This window comes from Onychomys torridus, chromosome 7 (genome assembly GCF_903995425.1).
Source record: "Onychomys torridus chromosome 7, mOncTor1.1, whole genome shotgun sequence".
In the NCBI taxonomy this organism is placed as follows: domain Eukaryota; kingdom Metazoa; phylum Chordata; class Mammalia; order Rodentia; family Cricetidae; genus Onychomys; species Onychomys torridus.
The window spans coordinates 27,418,785-27,439,785 of record NC_050449.1 but is presented as its reverse complement, the minus strand read 5'-3'; the positions used below and the strand labels follow the sequence as shown (position 1 = coordinate 27,439,785).

The 21,001-nt window shown below is 43.9% G+C and overlaps 1 protein-coding gene across 1 annotated transcript in view; it reads right to left on the bottom strand.

Annotated features, from left to right (window-relative positions):
• Window positions 1–14,490: 14,490 nt before the first annotated feature.
• Window positions 14,491–21,001, bottom strand: part of Ets1 (ETS proto-oncogene 1, transcription factor) — a 64,384-nt gene continuing 57,873 nt past the window's right edge. Inside the window, exons 7-8 of the mRNA XM_036193755.1 lie at window positions 19,509–19,627; window positions 14,491–18,126 (exon numbers count right to left, since the gene is read on the bottom strand). Coding sequence (XP_036049648.1) covers window positions 17,911–18,126; window positions 19,509–19,627 — 335 coding nt within the window. The 3' untranslated portion in view covers window positions 14,491–17,910. The remainder of the gene's footprint in view (window positions 18,127–19,508; window positions 19,628–21,001) is intronic.

Sequence of the window (21,001 nt, the reverse complement as noted above, 5' to 3'; positions counted from 1 at the left end):
CCAATGCCAAGATCTTTCAATAAATGCCACCTAAAGGAGCCTTTTCTTTGAAAGATATTTTCACAGGATACAGAACTCCAGACTGAATGTTGTTTTTTGTTTTTTATTTTGTACACTATTTTCCTAGTGCCTTGTGTCCAGTGAGGGATTGTTTTCTTACTTTCTGTATATGATGTGTCCTCTGCTCTGGCTCCGTGTGTTCTCATGCAGGCATGCCATAGTGCCTGTGCAGAGTTCAGAGTTTTGCTTTGTAAGTCTCCTTCTCTCCACTCTCACGTGGGTCCTGAGGGTCCAGCTTCAGCTCTCAGGCTTACAGAGCAAGTGTCTGTACCCTCTGAGCCAGTGGTTCTCCACCTTCCTAAGGCTGCAAACTTTAAAACAGTTCCTCACGCTGCGGTGACCCCCAACCATAAAATTATTTTCCTTGCTATTTTATAACTGTAAATTTGCAACTGAGTGGTATTTCAGTTCCTAAGACCAGAAGACATGCCTGTTTTTCTGATGGTCATTAGCCACGGGCTGAGAACTGCTGTAGTCTGAGCCATCTCATTGGCCCCTCTAGATACTGGTTTTAACAGTCATTTATTCTGGGGGGTGGGAGGCAGCGTACAAATGCTTCAGTGTACATGTAGGTGTCAGAGGACACCTTGTAGATTCTTTTCCCTCCTTCTGCCATGTGAGTCCTGGGAATCAAGCTTGACTTGTTTAGAGGAAGCCTTCTAGTCCACTGAGCCATCTTGCTGGCTTCTCCCTAGCTACTTGTAAGAGCTGTGCTTCCCTTTCAGTTCGGAGCCATTTGATTTCAGTGCTCCTTGGTATAATTGTGTCATGCTTCCTAGGCTTCAGATTTATTGGATCTGTGGGTTGACAGTTCTAATCAAATTTGGAATAATTGAAGCCATTAGTAATTCTTCAATATTTCTTAGTCATACTCCATACTATTTCTCAAACTCCATTTCCATATCTCCAGATACTTCAACTTGCCCACAGTCCAAGACACTCCACACTTCTGGTTTTGCTTTGCAGTCTCTCTTCTATAAATGATTATTCAGGGCATTTTCTGTTGCCACATCTTCAAATTCACTAATCTTTTCCAGTGTAGAGCCTGTAGTCATCAATCCCACTTACTGCTTTTCATCTCATATACAATGCTCTCTCTCTAGAGTTTTTATTTAGATTCTTTATGCTTCTCACACACTCAGTCTTTCCTTGGCTTCTTAAACACGTGAAGTTACTGTTTCAGCACCTATATTGCTAATGCTTCATCTGTGGCATTTCTCAGAAACTTCTGGGTAAATGATTCTTCTTCTCTAGTGTGGCTCATATTTTCCTGCTTCTGTATATGCCTGGTATTTCTCTATTGGATGTCACACAATGTAGGCTTTCTGGATATTTTTATATTCCTAAAAATACTCTTGAGCTCACTCGGGGATAGTGTGGCTTTTCTGGATCCTGCTTTGAAGCTATTAAGGCAGGGGTGGAACAACAGTGGTCGAGGGCTAATTTGACTCCATTACTGATGCAGAACCTTTCCCACACTTTCTCCAGTGATGTGTGACTTAGGCAGTTCATACACAGGCAAAACAAACCTTGGAGAACAGCACTCACAGTACTATTGGACTGTAGGAGGTGGATATGAGGACTTTCTGGAGTGCACCTTATATAAACATATTCGTCAAAACACATCAAGTTGGTGGACCTGCTGCTTTTACGTCTCTTTGATGGTAAAGAGATCTCATCTTGGTAGACACCATGTGAAAGCAGAGCCACTCACCTTCTGGCTGGCAAGCAAAGTGGAGAGACAGGGTAAAATCAAGGTCCCACAATCCCTCTTGGTGGTCTACCCCCAGTGTCCTAAAGACTTCTCACTGGGAGCTACCCACTAGTGGGTATACCACTTTCCAGTGGTGCCATATGGGAATGTAAGCCTTTGGAAAATATTTATGATCCAAACTGTAGTAACTATTTCCTTAATTGCACGTATATTTAATGAAACTACTTGGGGATGCCCTATCTGATAGACTGGATGCAAAAAATAGAACTAATATTTCATGATCCTTTGCCATGATCCAGACCCTTAAAGGTTACTTTATTACATTATCTTATTTGGCAATATCTACTCTGTGAAGCTAAGTATTAGCTCCTCATTTGCAAGGTGAAAATGGTAGGCACTATGTGTCCAAGATTCCCCAGGTTGGTGTTAGGTCTAAGCCTTCTAAGGTCATTTTTTTTTTTTTTTTTTTTTTAAAGAGACCTAACTTCCCAAGGATGGAGTTTTTTGGAAGCTAAAGAATGCTTGTCAGGATGGCAGAGACACTGGTATTATTGAACTGGATATTGGATTCTTCAAACAGCAGAGCAAATGGTCCTAGCGCCCATGCCACACACCACTGGGAGTTCATCTGAGCCTCAAGGAAGTCTTAGATGAGACAAGCAAAGTGGTTCAGATAAAATGAAAAGACCCTGCATGGTAATAAGAGGAAGGAATGCGTCACTACTTGCTTGTGCCCCGGAGGAAGGTTGTAAAAAACAAGGGCTACTTTGTCCTTAAACACAGTAACAACCAAGGAGGCCAGGGTCAAGACTGTCAGGTTACAGAATGGAGTGTATTACCTCTATCAGCTCCTCCAGTTCAGGCAAGCCTGACTCACAGGTTGGTCACCTGTCTGGTATAGACTGTGGAGAACACAGCAGTGAGGTCATCCAGAGAGCCATGAGCCAAGCACTGTTTCCCTGAATTGCGTTCAGATCATATCCTCTAGCCACAACAGCTCACAGTCACCTTTGCTGGAAGCTGCTCCTGTGTGAATGAATCTTCTGTAATTATCCATAACATGGTCCTCATGCAGTAACAGCCCCCCTTACCTTCTCTCGCTTCACCCAGTGCAGAACTGAAAGTGAAACATTCACTATCCAGTAACTTGGAAAGTTTCTCTGGACCCCAAAGAGCAACCCAAGGGCTACCTGAAAGGAGAGAGTGGCACTAAGATTAAGACTTCAGTCTCAGGCTGTGTTTAAAATGAAGGGTTTGGAGAATAAACTCTTGCCGCACCCTACCCCACCCTACCCTACCCTGCCCTACCCAACCCCTACGTGCAAGCTGGTCCTGGTTAGAGCATACTTTCATCAGCTAATATAAATCTTTGCTTGAGCAACAATATGGCCAAGAGGTGGTAGGAATGGAGGTTGTTTCTTATGCTTAGGGTCATCATCCTCATCTCCTATCATTGTACATGGAATGAAGGCCAGGGGGAAAAATCAGATGAACTGAAGTCTACACTATTTGACCCCCAGCCCCATATACATAATGCCTTTCTTTTTTTAAGAAGAAACGGAGGGAGGAAAAGAGAAGAGAAGGGGGCAGAGAATAGAGGGGAAGGAAAGAGGAGGGGAGAGGAGAGTGACAAGAAGGCAAGGAAGGGAAGGAGAAAAGACAGGAAGGGGAAATGGGAAGGGAGAAGAGAGGAGAGGGAGGGGAAGGCTGTCTGAAGTGGGCTCTGGACTAAAACCAGAGTGTAACCATTTTTTGCAGACTTATAACAAAGTCTCCAAGAAGGTCTACCCAACATGTTTTTTTTGTTTTTGTTTTTGTTTTTTTTTTTGCTTGTGTGTACACACACCCACACCCACACACACTCCACCTTTCAACTTTTCATTTTAGGGCCAAGAACAGCCTAGCAGTGATGTGAATTAGCACATCTGATTTTTGTAGGAAATGCACTCCCATCTCAAGCACATGATCATTCCCAGCATCTCCTCAGGAGCCTCTGATCCTCCTTGATAGATTTGTGAGTTTTGTGTGCCATTGTCCTTTGGCGGAAATTGAGGCCCACAGAAATTAGACGGCTCTCAAAACCCACATATTAAACTGAGTATGTAAACTCTACTTGGGTAGAAGAGTTAGAATTGAGTTCTAATCTTTTCAGGGTTGGATGTGGTGGGCTGTTCCCAGCACGACCAGAAATCTTCAGGGTCTCCAACAACTACTCAAATGTTTTTTTCCTAGCAACTGTAATTGCTTTCCATCACTATGACAACATATTTTGTGGGTATAAAATATGAGTGTGTGGGAGGAAAGGTTTATTGGGACCCATGGTTTCAGAGTCCTCAGTCCATCAGTGTGGGAGAGCAAGGCAGATAGGACAGCTCCCATCACAGCAGCTAGAAGAGCAGGAAAGCAAGAAAGTGAGGAGGAGAGGGAGGGAGGGAAGGGAGAGATGCTCCTGTGTTCCAGCTCCCTCTTTTATCCCCTTCTATTCCATCAGGGGCTCTTAACCACATTGAGAGCAACCCGACCACCTCCCCCCCCCCACCCCCCTTCACAAACATACCAAGAGCTGTGATTACTAATCTTCTAGGCATCTGTCAACCCTATCAGGTTGGCAATTAAGACTGATTATCACAACAGTCATCTCCAGATGTCTCTGACAATATTTTTCCTTTGGTAAATCTCTTTAAGCGCCATTGCCAAAGCACAAACATTATTATCTACTTATAATTTTTATGCACCAATCAATGTCAGATAGCATTACCAACACACACCCTGGAGTATCAATCATCAGTAATGATAATGGATATTGTGGTGGTAAGAACAAGAATGGCCCCCATAGGCTCATATCTTTGAATGTTTGGCCATCAGGGAGTGGCATTACTTGAGAGGGATTAGGTGTGGCTTTGGGGGAAGACTCATGTCTCATTGGGGGTTTCAGAAGCCCAAGCCAGTCCCAGTGTCTTCCTCTTCCTGTGCCTGCAGATCTGGATGTAGAACTCTCAGCTACTTCTCTAGCACCATGTCTTCTTGTGTGCTACCATGCTCCCTGTAGTGCTGACAATGGGCTGAACCTCTGAAACTGTAAGCCAGTCCCAAATTAATGTTTTCCTTTATAAGCATTGCCATGGTCATGACATCTCTACACAGAAATACAACACTGACTGAGACAGCCAAGAATCACAGATAGGGAAAGTTCTGGCAATTTGGAAAAGTTTGAGGCTAAATCTTGTCAATGTAATTAAGTCATTGTTAATTTACTTACAATACATTAATGATAATTTGCTTCAGGGCAGAAAAGGCACTAGAACTCTTTCTTCATCTTATTGTGTATGTAGTGTCTATAATCTATGCTTTCATTTGCTGGAGACATGTAAGCCATGTGTCCATTTCCTGAAGATTATCTGGATAAAGTTACCTCATCTGGTTTGTAAATCACCTATAGAAACCTAAGAACATTGTATTATGCTGAAAAGAAAAACAAGGGTACCAATGTGGGTCCCCACCCACACACTCATGATCCCCACTTTCCCTCAGGACACTTTGTATATATGCAAATGACCCAGAAAGCCAGACTAAGGGAGAAGTGATATGTATTTTCAATATGAGTACAGAAAGGGTCTTTTCTGGTATTACGTTAAAAATGAATTTAAATAGAGGTTCTACTGGTTTTCTCCATGATGGCTGGAGTGAACACTTGCCCCTTTGGTGACCCTTGCCCTGAAGGATGATTGTGTTACTCCCCAAAGAGACCCTGTTTGGACACAGGGCACCATGTGTAAAATGAGAAGAGCAAGCCAGTGAAGACTTGGAGGGACAGCGTGTGAGCAGGTGAAGAGGACAGGAAGTTACTCCCCCCACACCCGCCACTGCCACCACAGCTGCCACTACCACCCAGGAGGTCACAGTGTGCTCTCAGTTCTGGACAAGAAGCAAGACTTGACAGATCCAGACCACATCATGGGGGGACTGTGCAGTCTCTACAGGTTCCCAGCCTGTGTCTTGGGGCTTCAATCTTTTTGAGTCTTGGTCTTTCTGAGGCTGCCCTCCTAAATTCTTAAGAACCAGGATAAATGAAAACACTCCTCAGACCACAAGGAGCCCTTACGGTTTGTTTTCCAAGATGTAAGAGAAAGGCATTTCAGCCCTTCCGCAGATAAAAATAACTTGTCGTTGATTTTGAAATCCCTTTCATTTGTCTCCCACAGCCCAATGTCATACAATGGCACTTTGTGTGTGAGCCTTCCTAGTGGGCCAGCCTCCCCCTTCCCTCTGCCTGCCAACAGCAGGAGGCCAGCAGAGACCTTGGAGCCCTGTGCCATCGTGGGAGAGGACTTTGGGCTGCCCAACGTTGCTGTTGGACATGATTCAGAAGGCCGGGCTGGGTGGGGGGAGCCTAGAGAAGAAAACAGAGTAGGGAGTAGTGGAAAATGCTGAGTCCCAGAGTTGGCAAGCGCAGTGTTGGGAGCTGCCCACCTGCAGCTGAAGTGACCTGCTGAATGTCTGGGTGCTTGTGGCCACGCCCAAGGGCTGGAAGGAGGGGCAGACCCTCCTCTCTCTGCAGAGAGACCTTCTAAAGTCCACATCCCATTCGTTCAGAGAGAACATGGCTCCCCGAAGAGAGGGAAGGCTTCCTATGCATAGCTTCTGCTATGCTGAGCCACTTCCTTGTAGATAGCTCTCACTCCATGTCCAGAGCTGACATGGACCAGCTGGCAACCACCATATCACTCCTGTGAGGTCATTATCATCAGTCCTATTTCAGAGATGAAGAAACGGAGGCACAGAGAACATAAGCAGCTTGTCTGGTCCCACAGGTCACAAAAGACATGGCCTGGAGTTAAAACCATGGGGTCCAGCTCCCTAATACATAGCCTTCCATGTGACTGTCTCTTTTTTTTTTTTTTTTTTTTTTTGACTTCTCAAACTTTCTATCTAGAAATGCAAGGTGTAAGACACGAGGAGAGAAAAAGCAAGATGGAGAATAAACAGAGTGGATTTAAAAGGGAGAGTGAAAATTACCAACAACTAGAATTCTACAGAGTCTCTAAAAGCAGGAGGATGTTAGCACAGAGGAAGGACTGTGAGAGCAAATATAAAGATGGCAAATACTCTGTTTTGGAGGGAACTCAGAGATACCTGACCTGGTCTCAGTGCTGCTCAGAGACACCAGCTCTTCTTCATGTCCCCAGTAGGATTCTGGAAATATGCTCGGGTTCACTCTCCAAACATGGCTGGGCAGCTCCCTGTGTGGCTGGAGGAGCAGAAGTCGAAGCTGAGAAGTGAACCTCCACCTTCTCCTGTTCTTCTGATTGCAGCCTGGGTGGAGGAGGCACCAGGGCTGGCACAGGGTGGTAGTACCCTTATGAGAAGACGCAGCCCATTCTGAGAGGAGGAAAGAAGGGGTTGGTTCTTTGTTGGGTGCAATTGAATGGACAAGTTTCCCAACCTTTGCTAAATCCACAGGATGACTTTGGAACCAGCTCTTTGGCCAGTCACCAGTAAGCAATATGACTAAAGTCTCCTAGAAATCGTAATTTCTGTGGATTGGTCATTTACCCCTAATGTTCTTTCCAGATCTAAAAACCTTCTTCTGATGATAGTAGAACCCAAGGAGAGGGATGGCACTGCCATCTTTACATGCCTCTTGTGGCCAGAGTTCTACCACAGTGCTCACCATCTCCACAGCAACCCATCACCAGGGCATGCACCTCAACCTCAGTGGCATTCTGGCATGCCTACCTCTCTTCTAATGAGCCAGCTAGGTTTCTAGCCCAACTCTCTCCTGCAGCCTGTCCCCTCTGATCTGACATTTAGAGTTAGAGTGACTTTTCTAGGCACAGGGCAGGACATGTGGCTAAGGCAGCAGGAAGAGAGCCAAGACGCTACCTTGTGCTTCACTGAGTCCATCACACAGGATCAGCTCCGGCCCATCTCTTCTGAACTCAAACCTCTACCTCTTCAACATCTTCTCTGTCCTCCCAACTTCTGGTTTCTCTCCCAGGTTGTCTGTTTTCTCTCTGCTTCAATCTCTTCCATGCCCACTGACCTGGATTCTCCTTCACATCCTATCAGGCCATTCAGGTTCCTTTTCTTGGTGTCAAATTGTAATGCTAATCTCATTGGAGAGAAATTCTCCCTTTGTGCCTAACCCTTAATTTACAAAAAGTAGACTAAATGAATAAGTGATGTTTATTTTCTTCTTATGGCCTCCCCAAGCACAAGCCAGTGTCAGCCACAGAGCAGACGATCAGTGAGTGTTGATTTTAGGAATACATTGTGGCATTATTGCTAAGGATGGCTTCTAGCTACAATATCTGACAGACCTAGAGGCCCTGCAATTTTGCTTTTCACATACCGAGATATAGAAGGTCTTCCCTCCACCCAGGGGTCCACCTCTCTCAGTTTCTCATTCCTTAGGTAAACCTCAGCATTTAGTAGAATATTGAATCCAACAGAGTTAATACAAATAATTATCAGGATTGACACTAAATCCTCTAGGGATGAGCTTAAGCCAGGATACATTACCTGGAAATTGATAAGAGTCAACCAAGTGTGAGACTAGAGACACGGGGAAAATCGGCTTTGTAGTCTAGTACTGTTCTGTCACTAATGGGGTGATTGTTGGGGGACACAAGTCATGTGTCCTCCCTGCTCTCTCAATTCATGAGTGCCTTATTGACGAGATTGTATAGTGTCAGTTTAAGGTCCCTTTGGACTCTAAAACTGTAGAATCTTAGAGTTCCGGCATTTTCTCCTCAACCCATCATCCCTCTAGGAGTGTGGAACTTGGGGCCTGAGATCTGCATGTACCCTAGAATAACTATGAATGTGCCCCATTCCAAAAATCATTTGTTTAAAATAGTCTGAAATTTGGGGGGATTTTTTTTTTTGTAATTTGATTTTTCTTTTTTATAACTTGATTGACCATGAGCTTTGTAGATAACAAGGTTGTGATAAAAAAAAAAAATTTCCAAAGATTAGACAAACCTACATGGCTTAGCCATTGCTGAGTTTACCAAGGAGACCTTGCAAATTACTATGGAAGAGAAAGGAGCTGCCAGAAGCAGCCACCCAGGATGATGCCAGGGCACTAGGATGATCCCACATTTCCTAAATCATGTAATAGCCCTTTGGTTTTAATTTTGTCTTTGTTGGCTAGGCTTCAGGACTTGGGTCATCACTTACAGTAACAAAGAGAAGACTATTTGGAATTTGCAGTCAGAGTTCTGATGTGGGATTTCAAGGAGGCTACACACACATTGGTTCCTAGAGCAATGAACATGTGCCACCATCATCATGCAGGTGACACACTTGAATTCTCTGGTGCTCTATGATAAAAAAAAAAAACAAAAAAACAATAAAACAAAAGCTCTTTCACTCCCTCCTCCCCAAGTAACCTCTTGTGCTAACTTGGTTGCAGGTGGCGTGTTTGCTTAGCACCCATTTCAACTTTTTTATCATTCCAGGTGGGTGTTCTTCTGGTGGGCTGGTGTGGTGGTTTGAATAAAAACTCCCCCCATAGGGAGTGGAACTATGAGGAGGTGTGGCCTTATTGGGGTGGGTGTGGTTTTATTGGAGGAGGTATGTCATTAGCAGGTAGGCTTTGAGGTCTCAGAAGCTCAAACCAACTTTCTTCTCAATGCCTGCCGATCCCGATGTAGAACTCTCAGCTCTTCTCCAGCACCATGTGTGTCTGCACACCGCCATGCTTCCTGCCATGATGATAATAGACTAAGCCTCTGAAACTGTAAGCCAGCTGCCAGTGAAATGTTTTCCTTTATAATAGCTGCCGTGGTCAGGGTGTCTCTTCACAGCAATAGAAACCCTAACAAAGTCAGCCTGTAATGCCAGCATGAGAAGCCAGAGAGTCAATCACCTGTACCAGACCAGACGGGCTACCTAGTAAAATCTTTCTTAAAATATTTTTTAAAAATACACAAAAGGCACACAAGATCAGAAAGCAGGGGTGGAGGATGCTTGAAATTCCCCTCACAGGCTGCAGAAGCAGGTAGGATGTTTGGAGGCCAGAATGAAGGACACCTATTTTGAATCCCTTGGACACCAGGGCTCAGATGTACATCACTGTCTTGAAAACTTGGCTACAAAGCAGATATCTACATAAATATCTATTACTCCGAACACCAGTCATTGTCTATCATCTACCTAAGATGCATATATACTAGTACACAAAATATATATACAGACATGTCTATATGTCCCCAATTAAAGGACTGTCTTCATTTGTATATTGTGCCCTGGATTTGTGAACCTTCTGTTTCCATGGAAGTCAGAAAACTTGGAACAAGACTGATCTAAATGACACCTTGGAAGACAGATGGGGTCTCAACTCAGTCGTTATTAGGAATAAGTTTGGGGTTGGACTGTACTGTTTCTTTTCTTCCTTCCTCCCTTTCTTCAGAGTCTGGACCTTGCACATGGTAGACAAGTGCTCTATCACTGAGCTACATCCTTGGCTCTGTGTTGACCTTGCAGTCTCAGAGGTCTAGGAGGCCAGCTACCCCTTCTTAGGAACACTGCACAAGTTCCACCAAAGTATATAGGAAGTTCCAGTGCCATCTGTCCTCTGTAGTTTGGAGGAGTCTTGCCTCAACAAGGCAATCTCAGAGGAAGCCAATGGTGACATTGGTGTTGTGGGCCTGTGAATTCTGGTCCCACAAATATATCTGCTCTCTTGTCATATCCAGATAGACCTTGGGAACAGATCCTGAAGAGTCGGCTGCAGTTTCCCATTTGCTTATACAAAGGTTACAGTGGTCTGCATTGACTCAGACCCAATGGCTCAAGCTGATAGTGTCAAGCAGGGGACACAGAAGAGACACTGGCCATCTCTTGACCTTAGTAATTGCCACAAGTGGCTGCTGAAAATTCCCTTGCCTCTCTACGCCATATCACAGGGAGTGACCAGCACCAACTCAACTTCAAAGTTCTGTGAAATGCTGTGGCCAAGAGTATCAGAGCCTGACAGACAGTGATGAGAGATTAGAGACAGCTCTGTAAACTCCCTGCAGGCTTTGGGAATTGGGAAACGTGTCACAAGACCTGGCCATTGCAGATTTCCTCTTGTTGCTGTGGGCAGATGGTCATTGCTATCATTACTTTGGACGTCAGCGCATAGAGATACGCCAGGCAATTGAAAAGAGTGGTTTTCCCAGGACAGATGAATTTGTCAGGAAAATGGAAACAAAGGAGGGGACTAGGACATTCAGTAAAACAGGAAATGACATTGACCCAAAGTCAGAGGCTGGGTCTGCTTTATCCCCTAACCTGGGTTTTGAGCTCTCAATCAATGGGTGTGACTCCCAATTTAGCCTTGTGATTTTTCACCGGTTGCTCAAAAAGTGCTGTAATTAGACCCCTGGAGTAACTGTCTCATTACAACAGGCCTCAAGAAAGTATTCTTTACCGTGTTATTCATTGCTCTGAGGACCATGTGGATTCTTATAACAAGGAGGGATCCCTTTGGGTGGTAAGCAACCAACAGTAAGCTCAGCCAAGATGGGACCAAGGAGCTAGGGCTGGTCCTAGAGCCAGCTTCCAGGTGAGCCAAGCATCCTCTCCATCTGAAACAGAGAAGAGATTGTACAAGCAGACCACATCACAAACCACCTCCAAGGCAGACTCTACAGAAAGGGAGAGGTCAGGGAGGATGCTGAAGGGTGAAAATCATCCTTACTGAAAGCAGACTTTGTCCCCTTCCATGGTGAGAGGATGAAGTGTACCTCTTAGTTCCAGGACTATGGCTCCCGCAGATGGTGAGCCATCACCCTGTGTCCTCAAAGGAAGCGTTTCAAGTTCTATGGCAACCACATGGCATAATGAAAAGAAGGACTTAGAGGTCAGACTCTGATGACCCGAATGACCTTCTGCACTCTCTTCCACTAGAGTTTCTTGAATTCAATAAGCTTCGTGTCAGATAAACATGGACTGAGGATAGATACCTAAGAGCCATAAACTAACATTCTACCAGGAATAAGCAAGCATGTAGATGCAGGGGGATGGCCCTCTGGGGATAAAATAGGAGATTCCCATTCATCTAAGGGAGATAGCTCATTCAGTGCCCATGCAGAGCTCCTACTTATGTCAGGAGGATATTCATTGGATTGTGCAAATGGGTTCCACACTTTGAAGGACGAATGAACCATCTCAGTCATGGGATGTTGTTGTGGAATCACTCACTAGCTTATAAATTCTCCCTTATTTTGCCCCCAAAAAATCACAATCTGTTTTCAGGTGAAAACAGTTATACTATGCTGGAAAAATCTTGCTATGGTTTGGATATAGTTTGAATCTGTCTAAAAAAGAATCATGGGCTAGAGGTTTAATCCTCAGTTTGGTGGTGGAGCTTTAAGAGATGAAGTCTAGTGGAAAGTGGTTAGGTCCAGAGGGCATGGCCCTCAGAAGGGATTCATGATGGTCTTGAAAAATTAGTTAGTTCTGATGAGTTATTAAGAAAATAGTAATCCGGGGCTGGAAAGATAGCTCAGTGGTTAAGAGCACTGGCTGCTCTTCCAGAGATCCTGAGTTTAGTTCCCAGCATCCACATGGCAGCTCACAACCATCCATAATTAGATATGGTGCCCTATTCTGGCCTGCAGGGATACATACAGGCAGAACACTGTATACATAATAAATAAATATCTTTAAGAAAGAAAGAAAGGAAGGAAGGAAGGAAGGAAGGAAGGAAGGAAGGAAGGAAGGAAGAAAGGAAGAAAGAAAGAAAGAAAGAAAGAAAGAAAGAAAGAAAGAAAGAAAGAAAGAAAGAAAGAAAGAAAGAAAATAGTAATCCTGGCTCTGGATCCCTGGGACATTCTATATCATCAGATATGGGTCTTTCTGTCTATGCCCTCCCAACATGATGCCACCTACCATCAGGTCCTCCCCAGAGGTCAAATACATAAGGCCATTAATCTTGGACTTTGCTGTCTAAAACTATAAACTAAAGAAAACTCTTTTCTCTAACTCTTACCTCAGTTATTCTGTTAGAGCTACAGAAAACAGATTGACTGATATCTGTTGATCAATTCAGAGAAAGGAAGCATGTTCAGAGCTTTGTTCTGGTAATTTGCTATATGTCATGATAATAAGGCTTCAAAACTCTTGGCACATCTTATCCAGCCACCTTCTGAAGCATGTCAAGCCTGTGTCTCGCTACCTTCTTTGGAATGACTCCTCTTTCTCCATTCCCTTTTACCTTTCCTGGCCCATCCCTCCCAATCCTGCCATCGTGCTCTCTTATTCCTGTTTCCCTCTACAATGGCTTCAGTGCACAGTCTCACTGGTGACATCAAGAGAACACCAGGGTCCAACTGCCTGAGAATCCCTCTTTGGAAATGCAGCTGTAGAAAGGATTAAGCTGACGTCATTCATGTGTGCCTTATACTGTTCACTGTGGGGAGCATGTAGTCAGATACTCTGAGAAATAATGTAAACTTGGAACATTTTGCCCAAAGCCTTGACTGAAGCTGGAATCCATTCTCTGTGAACTATTTATTCAGGGACAGAAGATCTCAGATGTGGCTTCAGGTTGGCTTGGAAGTAGTGCCTTTGCCCAGGTTTGCAGCTTTTCAGCACAAAATTTGAGGACCTCAAACCCCCCTCCGAAAAATCTGTCCATCTGTGGTGGTAGCTTTACCAGGTTCCCAAGGCCACAGCCATTCTCCTGGCCAGCTGGGCTCCCTGACCACTAGACCACACAGTCCGTGTTTAACGTGTGCTCAGCAAACCTCAAGTTCCAGGACCGAAGAAACAGATTTTCCAAAAACAGAGTTCTCTTTGTGAACAATTCAGCAAAAATTCTCCTTCCAGCTGTGAGTTTGGATTCATGTTGCAAATGATGGTGTTAATTAAAAACATCCACCTTCTTCAGTTTCAACACGAAAGAGCAGCATGTAGAATGCAGCCCTAAGCAGTCTTCTCCCAGAAACACTTAGAAGCACATATTCTACTCATAACACAGGTTGGAGGGGTCCTAACAGACATTATAATTCTTGATTCCCAGTCCCAGTGGGAGGGTTAGGGCCAAAGAGATGGATATGATTAAGTCCAAATTGCCAAAGAGCACAGCTACCATCAGAAGGAACCAAAACACTGTTGTCTGTCTATATTAATATCAGGAACTGTATGTAGCTATACTCCAACAGCTACCTGTTAAAATACTGTTGTCTGTCTATATTAATATCAGGAACTGTATATTAGCATCAGGAACTCGATCTAGCTGGACTCCAACAGCTACCTGTTAAAACACTGTTGTCTGTCTATATTAACATCAGGAACTGTACCTACCTGGACTCCAATGGATACCTGTTAAAACACTGTTGTATGTCTACATTAATATCAGGAACTGTATCTAGCTAGACTCCAAAGGCTACCTGTTAAGTCATTACAATTTTTCTTCACATGGTTCTTAGTCCTTCAGAAATGAACAAATGAGGTTTGACAAAGCAGGGTGCATGCACAAAGGATGAAATAAACAACAAAGGTAATCACTGCAACGTTAAGACTGGACTGTACCCCTATATCTCTAACCTTTTATTAGTCAATCTTTATCTAAAATGATCCCAAGCTGCAGGATCTGAGGAACTAAACTGTATTTCTTCTGTGCTTTTCTCTGGTTGATTAATTTCTCCTAATTTTCCCATGATGTAGACAGTAAAGAATCAAGCCAGAGCCACCTCATTATGAATGAATTTCTTTGTTTCTTTAATTTCACACAGTTTAAAATACAATATGAAATCAGGCTACAGTATATAAAAAACTTTCCAGCAAAATGATGTGCCAGCATCAGCTACTAAAAGAAACAAACAAAAAATTCCCCCATAAGAATTTTTTTGCATTTGTTTAAAAAAAAACAAAACCATATAAGACACTCACACAGCTACATCTCTAAGCTACCTCAGTTCTGATTGTTAAAAAGCACCTGCTTTTCCTTTTTAAATCTTGCTTTTAAATTTTCAGCATTTAAAAAATATAAATTATATGAAAATACAAGTTGGAAAATAGTCAAACACAATATAACATCTTTTTCACCCCAATAATTCTCATCTTAAAAAAAAGTATTCTTAAAAAAATTCAATAACTGAGGCAGTATTCCTGATAGAGATAATTTCATTTTAACATATATACTTCATATATGTATTTGTATACATATATTTGTGGTTCCTTGAAACGTCTTTGGAATGTACGTAAGAGTTCAACAAATTTATATAGACCCCAACAGAGAAAGCAGCATGCACAGCATGACTCGAAGAGAGAAGGAATGGTTTCACCATGAAGGTTAATGCTTTAAAACCCAGAGTGTCGGCCTCCAAAGTGAGGGAGAGCGCCTCTGATCTAGAAATGCTTCCGCTAATCTCCATGGCCACAAAACCAGAGCTCCATGGAGAGAGTTCCCTCTTCCCGGACTCTGAGCCAAAAGGCCACACACAGGTTAAAGCATCTCTCTGGGAAAACTAGAGTGTCACCCAGCTAGATCAGATTTGTTCATCCTTCCTCTGAAGTTAACGTGTTTTTAAAGAGCATCAATGCAACAATGCTGCTACATTTCCAGTGTATAAACCACCCATCACTCTTCCTGGATGGTCTCTGGCCTTTGGACAAAAGGACAAAAAGCATCTGGCCAGATGGGTAACAAAGCTGTCTGACTAATATACTATCTACAATCCTGAAAATGGTGGACCTAGGGAGAAGGGACATCTTGGCAAGTCAGCAAGCTAAGGAGTGCAAGGAGGCACTTTCTCACATCTCATCTGCCATGGGGACTGCAGGCATTAGACTCACAGAAGGAGAGTTCTCAGCATGAATTGAATAGGAGAGGAGGATTATTTGGGAAAAATGACTGTTTAAAGCCCTGTTGCAAACAGCAAGCAATGATATCAGCCCTGGCTGTACTCTTTCACCATTATAGAAATGTGGACAAACCTAAGTAGAAAATTCAGTATTAAATCAGCTGCAGTTTTACACAAGTGCATACACACACACACACACACACACACACACACACACACACACACACACACTGCCAGTGCCCAACAAAGATCACATAATATAAAACAACATCATCCAAATGATCCCACCTAATACTCCCTGAGCAGCTCCTAAATATTTTGAGAGCTTCATTAAAGGCACTGCATCTGTAAGATCAAAGTATATCGCTGGGATGTTCTGCCTTTGCTTCCCTGTGGAGGATGCTCCAGTTAATCAGTACGGAACATCCATGGACAAGAGTTGTGTTCTTAATAATTCAGAGTCTGCAAGAGAATCTGGGAGTCAGCCATCAACTCTCAGGAAGATGACACAAGGTAGTTACAACTTTCATTTTCATAGTGAAATCCCCCAAAAGAGTCAGCCTGGAGATGCCCATCTCCATCAATTACCTCTTTTCTCTCATGGACATCCACTATCATTGTCTTAACCAGGGAAGTGTACAGTGGAAGGGATTCTAATGCTACCAGGCATGTTTGCTTGTTTGTTTTTAACCCCCAACACCTTCTTTTCAGGTCTCCCTTCCAAGGGGAGGAAGATGATTGCCTCAATTAACTCTTCGAATTTAAGCTTTGAAGGAACTAAAAACCTATTTAAACATCATGGACCACTTTCTTTTCCTCACCAAGCTCCTTCCCTTGTATCTTCTCCTTTAAGTCATTCTTTTCTGCAGTTGACCTTCCCTTGCCTTCTGCCAAGGCACCAGGTCAAGCTGCAGCTTCCAGCACTCTCTACCACTTCCTCTGCGTGCAGCCCCACCTGAAGTCCTACCTGACAAGCTCCTATTCTTCAAAGGAAAGCCTCTTCCCAAAGGAGGCCAAGTCACGTGCTACTGAAATACTCTCTGAATTTCCATGGCTTCTGAACCTAGCAAGTCTGTACTCTTGGATTCATGTCGTGATGTCTGAAATTACACTTTCACTCACCTATCAGAAAGCATTGCATTCCACTCTACAGAAAAATGAGGTTGGGGGCAAAAGGGGGTAACAATGTGGGATGCCAGGAAAATAAGACATGGAGGAGAAAGTGTAGAGTGTTCATTTGAAATGGCATGCATTCAGGGCTTACTTAAGACCTGAGGGGTAATGCCCATTCGAACAGTTTTTATTCTGAGTCATCTCGGTTTCAGGTAGAGATTTAATCAAAAACCAGGTTAATCTTCCTCCTTCAGTATCCTTTCCAAGACTTTAACATGGCTCCTATGCTGACAACAGTCCCCAATCAGAGCTGCAAAATACATTCAGTGCAAAGACTTAATGCCCCTTAGCTACACTAAGTCCAAAGCCTGACAGTCCTCTAAATGACAAGGGACGTGAAAATTTTATTCAAACTGCAGGTATAATTCACACGCACGGTTCCCCTGCTCCCAAATCAGTATTCATTTCCTTCAGCTAAGTCAGGTGAGTTTGGGGTCTCTGATCTCAGTACAGAGCTTTGATTTTCTGATGCGGTCTATATAAATGGTTGCCTTTCACTGTGACAGAATCCTCAGCCAGCAAATAAGAACAAACTCACAATACTGCAATACTGAGACCACCTTAGAGCTTAAGACATTTTTTTTAAGAAAAAAAAAAAATACTGGCACAAAATTTAATAAAATAAACTTTAACATAAAAACAGTTTTGGACCCCCTCCACTGAAGTCCATCTTTGTTTCAAAAAGTAGAAAGGTTAATAATTCTTGTTTTTAGTAAACCCCTGAAGAAAATGTTTTATCCCACCCTCCAAATGTATTGACTTTAGTCAATCCCCTTACTGGTGGTGTGACAAGTCCTCCTGCTATTAAATCCATAACTCAAAATGGACTTTTTTCTTAGACTTGTTTTAATGACTGGACACATTAGTCTCTTCCTCCTGCAAACCAGGTCCATCAAACTTCTGAGAAGACCTTTTTCTCTCTCCTGAAAAATCTGCTCAGGAGCTTCTTGCCCCACCCACCCCAGAGGTCCTGACTTTCTCTTTCCAGCCTCACCAATGGCCAATGGAATACAGCTGCAGCTCCCTTAGCTCCCACCCCTGAATGTGAAAATGAGTTCTGGAAAATAAAACATAGAATAACAACTAAAAATTAAGAGTCCAGCCAACGCGGTTGTTTTCCAAAATGTCTCAGCAGGGTTCCCCCAGTCCCTTCTGTGTCCATCACTCGTCAGCATCTGGCTTCACATCCAGCATGGCGTGCAGTTCCTCGGGAGTGTATCCCAGCAGACTCTGCAGGTCACAGACGAAGCGGTACACGTAGCGCTTACCCGCTGTCTTGTGGATGATATTTTTGTCGTAATAGTAGCGAAGGCCACGGCTCAGTTTCTCGTAATTCATCTTAGGTTTGTTTTTCCTCTTCCCCCATCTCCTGGCCACCTGAAATAAAATTAAATAGAAGTAGGTAAAAGTCTGTAGGGTAATACTAGAATACAGTGAATACACCTCTACACATCCATCATGATTCATGACAGTCGAATAAAAATGCTCAGAAATTTGTGTGTGTACACAGTTCTGAGTTAGTCCCTCTGAATTTCATTTTTATTCTTAAGAATATTCTGCATTGTTCATAGTAACTGTATGTGGAATGTACACTACGAAGCTGTGGAAATTCAGAGAATATTTCAGCGAAATGTGGACATTAAAATGCCACATTTAGTGCCTATGCATTGTGTAATGATCAGATCGGGTTAAATGGTATGTCTCTAACTTCAGACATTTACCATTACTTTCTGGGGACCATTCAAAATAACTCCCATTGGCTCCTTTGAAACAGCTGATGACTGTGTTACAGCCACCATACAATGCTGCAGAAGCTCTAAACTTCTCTCTTTCCATAACAGCATCCTTGGTTCAGCAGCCACTGTCTCTCTGTCCCCTGCCACTCCTCTTGCTCATGCGCTGATAATCATTATTTTATTCCCTACTTCTATGGGACCCATAATTCAGTTTCTAAACTTAAGTGAGAATATGTGCTGCCTCTCTGAGGCCAGCATATTCCTCTTAATAGAATGCTGGCCCCTTCCATACAGGTTGCTGCAACAGAATTTCTAAGTTCTAGTTTCCAAGTGTTGTACTTGATTTAATTATTTAAACTGATGAAATCATTAAACTACTTGATTTTGAAGGAAAAAGAAGAGCCACGGGACAGATGTGCCTCTAGTTCAAATCATAAGCAGGTGTCCTTAATGTGAAAGCATAACACTGGACAGGAAAGTATGGAGGGGTGGGGTGGGAGAGCTGCCACCCCTGCATTCACCAGCAGAAAGCATCCTTTCCATCCCAGGGTGCAAATACTTTCTCATGTCTGTCAGAAGAAACACCTCCTCTCTCCTATCCATGCATCTCCGGCACTGGAGTCAGGTGCAGCACAGATCAACCACTTAGTAGTAAGCACTCTGGGACAAAAGGATGGAAAAGTGAATGAAGTACATTCATCTTGCAAGGCCTCTCAAATTCACAGCGCCAGCCACTAGCAAGAGGGTGAGTCACAGAAGGTGTGTCTACAGATGAAGGGCCAACTGTGTACCAGGAATTTATATGTGTAGCAGTTCGTCCCAGAAAGCCAATGGACAGTGTACCCATCTCCGTTCTGCCAGCGAGGGAACTGAAGCTCAGGCACGCTGCATCCTTAGGTCTTGGGTACACCATCAGCAAGAAGTAGCAGAGCGGAACTTGTGATCCAGGCCCACAGGATCACAATCCCAGGGTTTTCTCTCACCCTTCCTCAGCCTGGGACTCCCAAGTCACTCATTTCTTACCTCATCGGGGTCAGAAAGCTTGAATTCCCAGCCATCTCCTGTCCAGCTGATGAAAGACTGGCAAGACTTATCAGTGAGTAATTCCAGAAGAAACTGCCACAGCTGGATCGGCCCACTGCCTGCAAGCACAAGGCATGGTGGATCATTAACAACACATACTCAAGGCTCGCAGCAGCCTGCCCCACTGTGCGGCAGCCTCACACCCCTCTCAGCCTGTCTAGACAGGAGCAAACTGAGGTCAGCCTCAGCACAAACACTGGAGCAAGTACTCTGTGAGCTCAAAGAAAGTGAAGATCTTCCTTCCAGAAGAAACCAGGAGACTCACAAGACATATTCTATCACTTGCCCGTTCTTAATTAATTTCAGGGTCACCCTCTTTTAATTGCTATGCAAGATCTGGAAAAAAAAATACAGTCTGTCTTTGGAGATGTCCTAAGGAAGTATCATCTTTGCTGCTTGTTTATTTGGTATGGGAGAAGTACTCACTATGTAGCCCTGGCTGGCCTGGACCTTGTTATGTAGAGGGCTGGCCTCAAATTCAGAGATCCACCTGCCTCTGCCTCCTTAGTGCTGGGATTAAAGTTGGGTGCCACCACATTTGGCAGTATTTTATATTTTATGTGCCTTTAAATACTAAGTCAATACATTTGCCTTAGAAGAAAGGAAAGTCTTTGCCAGGTCCAGGCAGAACTCAAAGCTCAAAGCTTCCGGCCCTGACCTGTGATGAAGAAGGTTCTGTCTCTGTGCTCACATCCTCTCATGAGGAACAGGCACTTGATGCCCTTCAGTTGTGATGGTTTTCTCTACCATGGCTCCACTCCTGGCACGTTTGTGGGAGCCCATTTCCAGGTTTCCTAGTGGCTTTACCCAGCAGATCTGCATAGAGAGGATGACTTCTCTATGGACCACAGGCCTGAGTGCAGGTGTCTGAGATGGTCTGCACTTGGCTGTGTTGGGGGGAGGTCTTTTGCTCCACCCCTTGGCGTCTCTATAAATACGCTGGGGCAGAGACAGTCGGGGCCTGTTGGACTAGGTTCCAGGCCCTCTTGAGGCTATCCTGTATTTTCTATCTTTATCTTCCCCCTCTAATCCTTCTATCTAATATTTCCTGTTGCTCCCACTCAAGAGCACTCTGGGGAAATGTGGGGGTGGTGGGTACTCCCCTACACAAACGTTCAGGCCAGAACTAAGAAAGGAACGCATTGCCACTATGTAAGGAATCAGCTTGCCACCCAAGGGATCCTCAGAGGTCAGATGAGGACTGCCCTGTATTGTATTCACAGGATTAGTTCTCATTGTACCCACCCCCTCTGTCTCTGTCTGTCTCTCTGTCTCTCTGTCTCTCTCTGTCTCTCTCTGTCTCTCTCTCTGTCTCTGTCTCTGTCTCTCTCTTTCTGTGTGTGTGTGTGTGTGTGTGTGTGTGTGTGTGTGCATTCCTGTCTCTCCTCCTATCTATATGTACAAGAACGTAACTCTAGAAAGTCTAGTGTATC